Genomic DNA, 14,061 nt, shown 5'->3' with positions numbered 1-14,061 from the left:
AGGGATAGATACTAATAATATCCCAGTTTTAAGGATTAGACAACTGAGGGACAGAGAGATAAGTGATTGCCCAAGATTGCAGCTGATCAGAACAGAAGATAGCTTTGAGCACAGGCAGTTGGACTCTAGAATCCATGCTTTTAACTGCTTTGCTATGCTGTTTCTGAAGGAAGGGAAGGAGAAATGATCCTCAAGATGTCTTCCTTCTTCTCTTTCAACTTCTACTCCTATGCTATTCCCACCGTTGAGTACTTTATTTCATTCCCTTTTGCCACTGCGCCATTCCCTGAAGACTGTTTATAGCATCAAGAAGTGTGACCAAATGGTTTAGGAGTGTTGACATGGAGTTGTGGTGTCTGTGGCTGAGTGAGAATGACCCATCCTGGAAACTAGGCTTGAAACAGCACAATGTGTGGATTTTTCATTGTCCTACCCTTGTACTTGGACCTCCCCACCACTTTAGGGTAAATTACTTTAAAATTAACAATGACCAGGTTACTGTGAGACTGAACCTCTAAACCCAGTTTGATGGGTTTGATATGAATAGATCTGGTTCTTAGAAGTTACTCATTTTAATGTACACAGGTACTGACCCAATGTTGAGCTCAAACATAAACACATATGTACGTACACACATACATTTCATAAGAACAGGGTGTTTCCTGGAATGTGAGTCAGGAAAACCCTAATTGCAAAGCTGATGTCATGCCAAGAATCTTTAAACTATTCAATGATATCATTAAAAGAATTTGTTTAAATTTCTTTTGTCTTTTTGAATATTTGTTGAATGGAGCAGTTAACAGCTTTCCAGATTTTCACCTTTTTTTGGAGGAACTCTCCTTTTTGGAGAATGTTTTGCTTCATGTCATATGTAGGAATGTGTAAAAAAAAATTCAAGTTGAAAAATCTTTTCTTTTTCATAAAGTGTTATAGGAAATTCTTAGGTACAGGAGATTCACAGTAATATCAAAGTTCATAACTGATGCACCTATGCCTAATATATTAATATATTCAATGAAATTATGACCCGTGGGCAGTGATTTATCCTTATGGCCATCTGCTTAACTTTTCTAGTTAGAAATCTTAGAATCAGAATATATGCCTTTTGTTAAACAATCTTGCTGACACAGTAGTCTCTCCTGTATACTCCAGCTTCCTTCCAAAGCACTCCTTTCAGAATTCCGCAACAACTCAGTACTCTTTAAAGCAGGAAAATGGAATCTTGGTGTTCATGAACCAGGGCACACATGTTTCTCATGTACTTTTATTGAGTTGCAACTTCTGCTTTTATTGGCTTATTTCATCCAAATGGAAATCTCTCTTCTATTTATTGTTAAACTATTGTTTACCCATGGTTTGCTATGTTTCCCAGTGCCATCTATAAACACCCTGTTGTAATTGGGTTCCCAGAAAAACAGGTTCCAAAATGGCTGTTCCAAGGGAGGAACAAACTCCTGGGTGAGGCCATTCCCTTTGACAAAGAAGTTTATGCAGGCAGGTTTTGCTCTGAACTGGAAGCTGAGAACATGAGTGCCTTTGTCCCAAATAGGTATATGGGCAGTGTGCTATAGTATCAACCCAGTCTACCCTTCTCACCATTCAGATCCATTTGCTTTGTATAATAATTTCATTCCATATGGAAACAGCTTCTCTGAGATACTTTTCCTGAAAAAATTTACGAGAAGGTTAGTGAGAGGATCTGTCTACCACCCCAGTTGCTTTCAAGGCTGCAATTGGTACTGATCATCTCTGTGGTAGGCTGAATAATGGCCCCCAAAAGATGTCCACCTGTGAATTTTATCTTACATAGAAAAAGGGAGTTTTCAGATATAATATAGTTAAAGATCTTGAGATGGGGAGATTATGCGGTATTATCTGGGTGGGCCCAATGTAATTACAAGGGAGTGAGAAGGTCAAAGCCCTTCTTTGAGGAAGGAGGTGGCCTGATGGAAGCAGAGGTTGGAGTGATACACTTTGAAGATGGAGGGTCATGGAATGATGGAGGGTCCTCATGGAGGACATGAGTCAAGGAATACAGAGAACCTCTAGAATCTATGCAGAAATGATGCAGAAATGGATTCTCTTCTCACAGCCTGCAGAGAAACCAGCTTTGTTGACACATTGACTTTTGCCCAGTGAGACTAATTTTCAGCTTTTGACCTCTGGAACTGTAGGCAAATACAGCTATCAACACAAATTCTTGAGCCACTAGGTGTGTGATGATAAGTTATAGAAGCAACAAGAAAGCTAATACAGTTTCCCTCCTCTACCACCTATTCTATTCCCTATGCCTTCAGCTAGCACCTCTGCTGATTTAAGTTGCTTTCTAGTTGGGTGACTCCTATGCTTTTTCCTGAGGGATCTGCGTCCCTGATCTCCATCCCTGTCTCAAAGTGTGATGACCCCCATGTCCATTTACCACCAAAATTAGGCAGGGGAGTACCTCGAGATGCCCCCATTACACAACAGCAGCCCCACCTCCTCCTAATGATATGGTCAATTACCCTTATCAGGGTGGTCACTCTTTTCTTCTTTTGCTGATCTCTTGACCCAAGAGCTTGAAGTGACTGAGTTCTCAGGCTCATGTATTCTACCCATAGGGAATTCAACACCATGTAATAGTCACTGTTTTAGTATGTATGTTGCCTCTTAGAAGATAATTCCTCAACCTCATAAGATATTAGGCTCAGTTGCTCCTTTGAAGACCTGTTCCATTGATCTGTTAGTCCAGGAGCTTCAGGGCAGGGGAAAGAAAGGTTATCATATGTGACAGGACTAATGAATCCATGATCAGGTGCCCATTGTTCTATCTACTTTGCTATAAAGTGATTCTCTAGCCTGATGCAAAGTTAAGTAGGATCTTGTTTCAACACACCAAATACTCTGTGATCCTTCAAATAGAGGTTCAGGCTTAGGCCCTATGGGCAGGAAAGTCAAACTCAAACCTGGATTATGTGTAAATTCCACTCAATATAACTGATGTTCTTTCCGAGGTGGAAAATGACTTATGTAAATAACTTGCACCAAATGATTGATTGGTGTCCTTGAGGGATGGTGCCATTCTGGGGCTCAGCATTAATCTCCGTTGCTAACAAATTCCATATTTAGGTAATGGCAATAACAAGAGCACGTTGGTGAATGGGAGTTGATGCTGTTGGGTGATGCATAGCTTTTATTCTTGGCACCAAGATTATTCCATTTGTTCACCTATTGGATCACACTGGGGTGGCCATGACAAAGGCTTGGCTGATATCATTTGGAATATAGACTTCCTTCTATCTATGCCATTGGTTCCCTGTTCTTTCTACCCTTATGTATATATTCTCTTTATTACATAAAATACTCTTTATTACCTATGATGCTGCTTGATATTTGAAGATAATGCCCTTAAAAGTAACTGCTACTTACAAGGGCAATTGTGACCAAAAATAGTGATTTTAGCCCAAGAGTATTCTCTGTTATTTTTCACCCTGAGAATGATTTTGGCTTTCCATGCTGCCACAGAGATTTTTGGAAAAGCTAGAATCATTTTTTGCTCATTCACATCCTGTGTTTTCTCTGTGACTTGGCTTCATAAGAACGTGTTTACTGCATAGCAGCATTCTGTTCTGGCATAAGTAATTATTCTGTTGCATTAAAATAAAGAATACAGTCACCAACAAAGGAGGAATGTAGAAAATATACTAAAACAGTCCACCAACCAAGTGGTGTTCATTCTAGGAATGTGGGGATGGATTAATATATGGACGTTTCATACTATATGTTAACATAACACATACATAAGTTGACTAAGAAAAAGTGCTTATTTATCTCCACAGATGCTTATAAGACAGTTAAAAAATTAAAACAAATGCATAAACTTTGAAAATAGGAAGAAAGTGATACATCCTATATGCTTTTAAAATATTTACAGTATTTTCTTGCTTTTGACCATAACATTTTAAATCAAAAATCAGGAACTAAAACCACAAACTAAACATGCATTCTTGCTTTTATTACTTTTGTGTGAAATAGCTTAGGAACTACTAGTCAACACAATAAGCTATGGAATATACAAAAGGTATAGATCCAATACAGAGATGTTTCTGGAAAACCCAAGAGAATGATCTGAAAAAAAGTATCATAATTAAGATGAATTGAGCTAAACAGCTACGTACAAAATAAATACAAAAAAAAAAGTGTAGGCTGACTTATTCAGCAATAACTAATTAAAAGTTCTGAGGATGAAATAATATAGATTTTGTTAACAGCCACAACAGAGACATAAAATACACTAGGACATATCTTTAAAATTTTGTGGAGTTTGTATGGAGGAAATGGCAAAATTAATATTGTAAAAGAATTAAAAAATCGTACAAACAGAAAAGACAACTCTGAAATAGAAACTGATGTATATAAAACAATTACTAGGAATAGAATTATTCAATACATGGTGATGGGAACATTAAATTAGCTATTTATTGTAAAATGTACATCTTCTATAAATAGATTTAAGAGCTAACTGATTGGTTAGCAAATTAATTTCTAAAACCCCAAATGTTAAATGGTTTAAGTTTTATTTTATTTTTATTTTTTTAAGTGTATTTATTATGGGGGAGAGAGAGAGAGACAGAGAAACAGAGAGAGAGAACAAGTGGGGAAGGGGCAGAGAGAGAGAATCCCAAGCAGGCTCCACACCACCATGCAGAACCTGATGCAGGGCTTGAACTCACGAACATTGAGATGGTGACCTGAGCCAAAGTTGGACGCTTAATTGACTGAGCCACCAAGGCACCCCAAGTTTTTGTTTTTTAATCTAGAAAAAATTCAGGAGAATTTTTATTAAACCTTTGAGTAAGGAAAGTTTGAAGTTAAAAAACAGAGCCATTAAAGGAATAACAAGTAAGAAAGGAGTAAGTGTAGGTGGATATTTTCATGTGCTTGGAGTGCCTTTGGCAAACACAGGAGACCCTGTGAGCATTGTTTTCCCCAGGGCAGGAAACCAGGGTGAGAGGGAGATTAACTTTTCACTGTAAACCTTCCTTTATACCTTTTGTTTTTTTGAACTAGGCCCATGTATTACTTTTAGAAAAGAAAAGGAAAAAAAAACCCCTCAAATTTCCAATTTAGAAAAGGAAAAACAATGAAATCCCAAAAGTTTGATAGTTTTGTCCACTTAAAAAACTTACCATGTCAATAGATAGGAGCAAAGAAATTAAAAATAATGAAAAACGGAGACGTATTCACAACCTATATGTCAAATGTTGACTTAATATCCTTGGTAGAAAAAGATCTCAAAGGAGGATCACCAAATTGAAGTCATCTAAGGAAAAATTGACATAGGATACAATGGGCAATTCCCAAAGGAATATATACAAATGACCAATAAACATGTGAAAATACTCAACCTCACCTCTGATCAAGGAAATTCCAAGTAAACAGCAGTGAGATAACTGTTTTCCACTGATCAAATTAGCAAAGATTAAAAATACCCTGTTCTGGCAAAGGCGTGATGGAGAAAGCATGCTTTCACCTAGCTGATGGGAATATACACTATAAGACCTTCTCGGAAAATAGTTTGGCAGTATGTATCATGAGCCCTAGACATTCTCCTGTGCTTTGTGTCAGAAATTCCACTTCTGGAGAATCTAGGCCATAAATAATCTAAGTATGGAGAGGGCTTCATGCATAAGATGTTTGCTGCGGCTTTAGATACAATAGCAAAACCAGATTGTTTCAGCTGCAGCTTGCAGTGGACAGAAAAGCCCCATCACTTCCCATCTCTAACAGCTCACGAGGGTGTAAGGATCAAATTGCTTCACTGCTCGATTATGTTTTCATTTTTGTCAGTCCACCAGCCAGTGGCAGGACAATTTTCCAAATTAAAGTGATGGGCCTATTTTTCACATTTAGATGTTTTGGAGGGTCATATTACCTCTCAATAAAGATGATTAGATATTTGAGGGAGAATTAAATAGTTGAATGAAGGGAAATTTTTTCGGGGAAAGCTAACATGGATTTGGTAGTTATTTGAACCAAAGATGGAGAGCTGAATTGATGTGTTCTGCTGTGTAGAGAAAGAGAAAGAAAGTTTATGTGGGGAAATTTGAGGGTGATTTGAAACCTTTCACAAAAATTACTGAAATGTCAGAGTAAAAATGTCAACCCTGACCTGTAATGGGCCTAGGAACTGAAACAGCCTGGGGTGCCTGGGTGGCTCAGTTGGTGAAGCGACAGACTCTTGGTTTTGTCTCAGGTCATGATCTCACCATTTTGTGAGTTTGACCCCCACGTTGGGCTCTGTGCTGAGCCGTGAAGCCTGCTTGGGATTCTCTCTGCCTCCCTCTGCCCCTCCCCCACTCACACTGTCTCTGTTTCTCTCAAAAATAAACATTAAAAAAAAAAAAAGGAAAGAAAAGAAAGAAACTGAGACAGCCTGAAGATTAAACCCGCTTGGCAAGTGAATAATCAAGCTGCTTTGAACTCTCCCTGCTCCCTGGCTATGTATCTGTGAGAGCAGGAACCTGCTCCATTTTAGCTCATTTGCCTATCACCAACTCTACAAGATTCTCATCCCCAAGGAAGAAGGCCCTCCTTGTATTGGAGCTTTACAACCTCACCCCTTAGCACACAGTATGGCACACCCACTTGCTAAATGAATAAGTTGGCATTGTATCGGTCCTTTGAAAGATAACTTCCCAGAGCGTTATTTAATATGAAGGTTTTCTTTCAACTAGGATTACCAAACCAATAACAATGACCAGGCAGTGGTTGAAATCTGTATCACGCGAATCACAACAGCCATCAGAGAGACAGAGTCCATTGAAAAGCATGCCAAGGCCCTTGTGGGGCTCTGGGACTCCTGCTTGGAACACAACCTGAGACCCTCTGGGAAAGACGAAGACACTCCGCATGCAAAAATTGCTTCTGATATCATGAGTTGCATTTTACAGGTACGTCAGTGCTAAACATCACGCTATTTGATACTGGCTTTGCAACGGAGGTGAACACGTGGTGTCTCTGAACCAAGAGCTAATGTTTCCCTAGCCTTTAGATACCGTAAAAAGATACCACAAGCCATTATTGCTGAGCCCAACAAGGTTCTAGACAGCTTCTACCGTCTCAAGACACACTGTGGGGAATTCAAAGTAATACCACAGCAAGCTCCAATCTATTTAGATAGATAAGACGTGTGCCTATAAAAACCTAACGTTAGTATATGCCAAGATTTAAATAACCAGTTCTGGAAAATTGAGAAAAAAAAAGACCTCTTTCATCTAAGAACAGAGAGGGGGTGGAGTCTGAACTTGGGGCAATGAGCTTGGAATATGTGGAGAGAACTGACTAAACCATTTTTAAGTGTGCTTCTACATGTGTTGTGAATTTTCCACGATAATAATGTTTGCCTATTCTAACTGCGCCTGGCTGGCTCAGTAGGTAGAGCATGTGATTCTTGATCTCAGGGCCATGAGTTCAAGGCCCATGTTGGCTATGGAGCCTACTTAAAAAACATTCCTTCCTCTGGTGAAAATACGAATTTGTAATTTTGGCTTAAGCACAGAACAATTATGTAAGATTGAAATAGTAGGGGAGTCATTTAACTTCCTAAGCCACAGTTTCCTACCTATAAAATGCAGATGAAATTGACATTGTCTATGACAAATTTTACCAATCAGTAAATGTTGGTGATGTTGATAGGTATTTCTTGAAAGAGAATTCTGTGGCCAAATAAGTTTGGAAACACTGAATTCAATTTTTCCCTTGTGGGCTGTCATAATGTTTCATAGCATATTAAAGGCTCTGAAAAGTCCCGCAATTAAGAAAGCTGGTTAATTTTGTTCAGTACAGTGTTCTTCAATCTGAATTGCTTATGGAACTTCTTTTCCCCTCCCTACCCTTAATACGACATCTATGAATATCTCTCAGAACTATGGTTTCTGAGCATAGTTCAGGAAATTCTGGTTATGTGGAAGTGTTTAGCACTGTGTGTAGCAGGTAATATTAGCTTCCTTTCTTCTTCTCATCCCCCCCCCCTCCTTCTCCTACTCCTCCCTCTTCCCTCCCTCCTCCTCTTCACAGTTGTCTGTACTTAACTGGAACATATTCCATTTTGTCTGTCTAGTCCAGACACTGTTCAACTGAACAAAAGACTACACACAGTATCACCCTGTTTTTCCTTTATCCCCAGGGCTAGGGATGGGAGGGGAGGGAATGGGGATTTCAGCAAAATTAATGAAAGATGAATACTGCTTGGATATAACAACTAAGACTGTTCTTCACTGATTATCTTAAATACGTTATCGACATTCATCAGAAACGGTTTATTTTAGTCCAAAGTGCCATTCCACAGACATTCAGACAGAAATTCAGAAATCATCCATACTCTCCAGCTCCCACTGTCATTTCAAAACCATTGGTCTGGATTCTAGAGTGGCACTATCCAATAGAAATGGAATGTAAGCTACAAACATAGGCCGTATATATAATTTCAAACTTTCTAGTAGCCGCATGAAAAAGAAAAGAAACCGATGAAATTTATTTGATAATATTTTTCCTTAACCCAATATATCCAAATATTATTTCAGCACATCATCAATATAAAAATCAATGATATATTTTACTTATTTGTATACCAGGTCTTACAAATCTGGTGTGTGCTTTAGCACATATTACTTTGGGGCAGTCACATTTCAGGTGCTCAGTAGCCTCACGGGGGCCGTGGCTCCTGTGTTAGCATAGTTCCAGAGTCAGGAAGCCTTTCTGGATGGAGACCACATTTGGAAAGGGTTGTGAGTACGTACCAGAATTTTCACCAGGTAAGAAAGGCAGTGCAAGAGCATGTCTCAAGCAGACAGAACATTCCAAGCTTGTGCAAAAGTCCAGGTTTGTGAAGTGAGATCAAGGTCGAAGATTTATAAGCAGGCTGCCCTCCAAAATGCCCCCAATTTTTTTTTAATTTTTTTTTCAACGTTTATTTATTTTTGGGACAGAGAGAGACAGAGCATGAACAGGGGAGGGGCACAGAGAGAGGGAGACACAGAATCGGAAACAGGCTCCAGGCTCTGAGCCATCAGCCTAGAGCCTGACGCGGGGCTCGAACTCACGGACCGCGAGATCATGACCTGGCTGAAGTCGGACACTTAACCGACTGCACCACCCAGGCTCCCCTAAAATGCCCCAAATTTAAACATAAAGGAATGTTTCATCCTGGGAAAGGCATTATGTCCCCTATTTAAAAAGGGGTTGGAGGTGTGGAGCAAATAAGAATGTTCAACTTAATGCTGATCAGTGACTCCAAGGAGATGACTCCGTAAGACTGTTGAGAGCAGGGCCCTGAGCACAAGCACTATTATGGAAAGGGACAGAGAACAGAGCTAAGGGATCAGCCTCTTGGTCGAGAGGGACAAGGGTCACAGAGATGGGCAACTCCAGCCTGCAGGGTGAGTGTGCGCACAGGCTGTTCACTGTGTGCCCTCAGAGGAGGCAGAAGGGATTAAAATGGAAGGCAGGGAGCCCTGAAGACCAACTTGCTTTTTGGCAAAGTTCAGTGATTTCAGTGGATGTGGTTCCAGAAAGCCAACCCCAGGAACCAAAGGCAAGGCTGTGGTTGCAGCTTTGCCATTTTGCTTTGATCAAATTTCAAGGGGACATTTTTGGCCTGTGGTAAATATTGAAAATACGACTTTGTACTACACGTAATTTAGGTTCTTGTGGGAACCATGGAGAAATCCAGATGACTCATATTCTGTTCTGTTTTTTCAGTAAAATAAAACAGTAGATCAACTTTAAAGCCAACCACTTAGCATTCTGAGCTTGCACAAAACCCCCCCAAAAAACCAACAAAACAACCAAGAGTGAGCCCTTCTCCACCCATCCACCTCCCCAGATAAGCAATCCCAGAATCACACTATCAGGCAAGACCTACCAGTTCTTCCCACATCCTTGGCCATTTTACTCAATTTTTTTCTGGCCATTTCACTGTAATTTCAAGCTAAATATGTTCACATACACAGAAACCTTCTGTCATTTTTTCCCCCAAATCCCTTTTTTAACCTATACTCCAAACCTACTTCAGGTGACTCATTCCTATTCCACTTTTAATTAGTAATTATATATTTAATTCTTTCTCTTTTTGGCCCCTAAATTTATGAACTTGATACATTTACCTTAAAACATTTTTTTTAATTCCATTATTCATCTTCTGTACATTCCTCAATACAAAATCAGTCCATGTGTGTGACTGCATTTGCCTTTGGTGAAATGCTTTTGCCAACCTACCCCATGTCTTTAAACAAGTCTTATAACCTGTCATTTATAAAACAAAGGATGAACCAACTGATTTCTCAGCTCACCTCCTGGTCTGAAATTCTGACTCCTGTAGAAGATGCTGAGAGGTAAAATAGGAAAGAGCTTTGGACCTTGAGGGCCTTAGAGTCAAATACTCTTGGTCTTATATAAATGAGAGTTTGGAAAGTTATTTTCTCTCTCTAAGCCTCTGTTCTGCTATCTGTAAAATGGACATGACAATATGTGCTGCTCATGAGAACCATCTTTTATTATAAAAGCAATCTCTATTTGTTGTCCAGCCACTGTCCAGAAGAACCTATGTCAAACCACAGCTTCCTCTGACTAGGATGCTATGTGGAGCTGGCCAATGCCTATTTCTTTGCCTCTAGAAAAATACCGAAAGGGAGGGTACCCCCTATAAGGCACGATGCTTTCTAGGATAAATTCGATCCTGGAGACTGATGAAGAAAATGAAAATGTAGCTCAAGAAGGCTGTAATTATTGACATAGCTGATGTGCTAGAATGACGTTCTAGCTTGAATTGACAGGCCAACCGTTATGAGGTTGAGAGCCAATACCTGGTTTTACCAGTTACAGCAGTATCTTCCCCAACCAAACTGCTTATGGGGCTGTTGCCAAGTAAGCTCAGCATTTTATCTCTTCCTCCATGTATGCTCACACTATTGATGACTGTATAAAGAAGGAGGTAGCTGCAGGGGGTTGTCTGGGGGGCAGGAGGGAGGAATAGAAAAAATCCTGACATTCACTGTTCGAAATCAGAAGGTCTTTTTTTTCTTTCCTTCCTTTCTTTTTTTTTTTTAAGATGAACCAACTCTCCATTCACCTTGATTCTACACTTCAGTATTCTTATTTCCTCTTGAGTTAATGCTATATGATGATTCAAAGCCTCTCCCTGGCTGGCATTGCCAGCAAAGTGACTTAGACATTTTTGAGAGCAATTCCATGCAACTCTTAGAGGCAGAATTGGTTGTCTTGATCTAGAAGTTTATTTAGTAGGCAACCCCAGCTCTACCATTTACTTGCAGTGTGATTTGGGCAATTTTATCTTTCTGTGCCTTAATTTCCTCATCTGTAAAATGCTGTAGCTGCCTTATGAATTTGTTGTAAGAATTAGATAGTCGTTAAACAATAGACATAAAATATTTGGAACACAGGAAATGCTACATGAGTATTAATTCTGATTGGCATTAGCATTATCTGTAGAAAACTGTAAAATAACACTCAACACTTTCGAACAAGCTATTCATTTAATTATTTATTTTAGTCATTGTTCATTGCTTGTCTCCCCCTCCCCAAAATAGAAGCTCTGTTTTATTGATGTAGTCCCAGCACCTAGAATTGTGAATGGTAAGCATATAGTAAGTGCTCAAAATAGTATTTATTGAATGAGTGAATGAATGAATGAATGAATGAAGAACTGAATAGATCAGGAGATGTGACTGCTCTATGCTTTTCTCCAGAATGGGTCTCAGTACTTATTCATCAGTTAATGCCACACAAGACAGTGACAAAAAAAAAGGGGGGGGGGGGAGGAGACTGGGATATAATCTCCCAGGTTACTGAGACCCAATCCTTTATTACCCGTCTGAAAATACACTGGGAAAATATAGGTGTATGTTCCATATAGATTTTATATATAGCCATGCTGCTAAGAACCAAGCATTTTAGATATAAATCCAAAATTCGCTTGATTTTCTGATCAATGATGCAGGATGAAAAACCATGAAACAGTGATTTTAATAAATGACACTTAATATTTCTTGAGATTACTCTTTTATGGCTTTCGGTTGAATTCAAAGCCCAAGAGCCAAAGAGCTTTTTAGTTGCTATCATCTCAGATAGATATCTCTTTTACTTAGCTTTATTCTTTTCAATTTTAAAACTCTGGGACATGTTCCCAAAGTGCATGTTTTCAAAAGGAAAACCTCCGCCAATAGCTCAAATTGGTGCTAATCTAGTTAAGAAATACAATTCTTGGCATCCATAGAACAAAGACCTTTTGTTTTGCTTCTACAGCTAAAAATAACTGTCCCCCTGAGCAAGTCTTTATATCTACCCTGTACTTCACTGAATTTGTTCTCTGAGTACTGAGCACTGAATTGTGTGTAAGATGATATGCATACCAACATCTCACGTCTACACTGAAGGGCAAGGTCCATCATAAGCCCCAGCATTAACAGCTGCTGTTAAAGTGGTTTATTTGTACAGTGACCATAGGGCTTTCTCTGTGTGTGTACCATTGGCATTTATGTGATCTAAATACTACCAAAGATAAAATAAATTCATGTGCCTGAGATCTACTGCATTAGCAACTCGTTTTGCTTCACTTGTAAGTGAAGCCCAGCCATTAGAAGGAGGTTGTATGGTACCTGTTAGGGCCCATGGGACCTGGTGTCTTTCTAGCCTCATCTTGACCTCCCAGGCTCTCCTGGGAGGTCTCCTGACATCCTGTTTCTGTCAGCAGTGTCCATGGCTTCTGGACACACTAGCAATGGTCTAGACACTATTTAGAGATTGAGAGCCTTTGGTAGGAATTCCTTGTTCCTACAAATAATTTGCTCTTTGCTTAATGTTTTACTTCTCCTGTCATTTGAAAAATTTCTGGATGACATATGTGGGAGGAAAACAAAAAAGTTGAGTATGTTAAAGTTTTTTTTAAATTTTTTAAATGTTTATTTATTTTTGAGAGAGAGAGAGAGAGAGAGAGAGAGAGCGAGCGAGCAAGCATGAGCAGGGGAGGGGCAGAGCGAGAGGGAGACACATAATCCGAAGCAGCCTCCAGGATATTCGCTGTCAGCTCAGAGCCCAATGCAGGGCTCAAACTCATGAACCGTGAGATCATGACCTGAGCTGAAGTCGGACACTTAACTGACTGAGCCACCCAAGCACCCCAAAGTTTTGTTTTCTTTTAATAATGACATTATTTACCTGTAAAAACATTTATACATTTCACCTATAACCACACTTCAAGGACTTTAATAGCTGCCTACTACTTTTCTCTAGAACATTTAGAATTGTTTTAAGAAGAATTTGATCGAATTGGTTAAGACAGCCTGTTCTTTCATGGTTGCTGGCAAATATTGGCTCACCCCAGGGTTTAAAAACCTCAGTTGCTGCGAATACTGATTTTCATTGATCTTGTACCATCTGTGTTCATGATTAGTGGGGAACACAAGTTGTACTTCCAAATGCGACCATCTGTGCTTTCTAAGTAAGTTACAGGTAAATGTGCTTGAAGACATATTCCTCTAATGGAAGACGTGTACTTTTCTAGCTGCAAGTTGTTCTTGGCTGAAGATTCAGAGTAGGTAAAGTAAACCTGGACATGAAGTTTTTTGTTGGAAAGCTCTGAGAACAACTGTGTGATTGCATTCCACTCTCAAAACTGGGGGTTTGATCAACCATGACAGGGACAAAGATTTGTCATCTAAAAGCTAAACTAGCAAAAATCTACACATAATGGAAAGACTGGCTGTCTGTAGGGGCAACCCCAAACATTGTACAGGTGAGACAATGTTTTGGAAAATACCAAATACTGTGATTGAGGTAACTTGAATGTAACCTCAAGGAAACAGTGATAGAATAAGATTATAATGGAGAAGATGGACAAATCAGTCAGCCTCCCTAACACAACCACTTCCTAAATTACATACTCTGAAGAGTACGTCAACACAAAGAGGATATTCAGTGGGGGGGTCATTATTATGGTACAATTACTCAGCACTGTGTGTGTGTGTGTGTGTGTGTGTGTGTGTGTGTGTGTGTGTTGGGGGG

The 14,061-nt window shown here is 39.4% G+C and overlaps 1 protein-coding gene across 18 annotated transcripts in view; it reads left to right on the top strand.

Moving 5' to 3' along the window:
• The window catches only part of VEPH1 (ventricular zone expressed PH domain containing 1), a 759,919-nt gene that overhangs the window by 513,443 nt on the left and 232,415 nt on the right, over positions 1-14,061 (top strand). For 17 of the 18 annotated variants that reach the window (XR_007155827.1, XM_047876091.1, XM_047876078.1 and 14 more), the window contains one exon: positions 6,717-6,932. The exons of the other annotated variant lie outside the window; for it this stretch is intronic. Coding sequence is in view for 16 of the 17 variants with exons in the window: in XM_047876091.1 (XP_047732047.1) it covers positions 6,717-6,932 (216 nt within the window). In the remaining variant the exon portion in view is untranslated. The remainder of the gene's footprint in view (positions 1-6,716; positions 6,933-14,061) is intronic. 18 annotated transcript variants of the gene reach the window in all.

The sequence above is a fragment of the Prionailurus viverrinus genome, chromosome C2 (genome assembly GCF_022837055.1).
Source record: "Prionailurus viverrinus isolate Anna chromosome C2, UM_Priviv_1.0, whole genome shotgun sequence".
Taxonomy (NCBI): domain Eukaryota; kingdom Metazoa; phylum Chordata; class Mammalia; order Carnivora; family Felidae; genus Prionailurus; species Prionailurus viverrinus.
The sequence above is the reverse complement of the archived record's forward strand: the minus strand, read 5'-3'. Positions and strand labels throughout refer to the sequence as shown.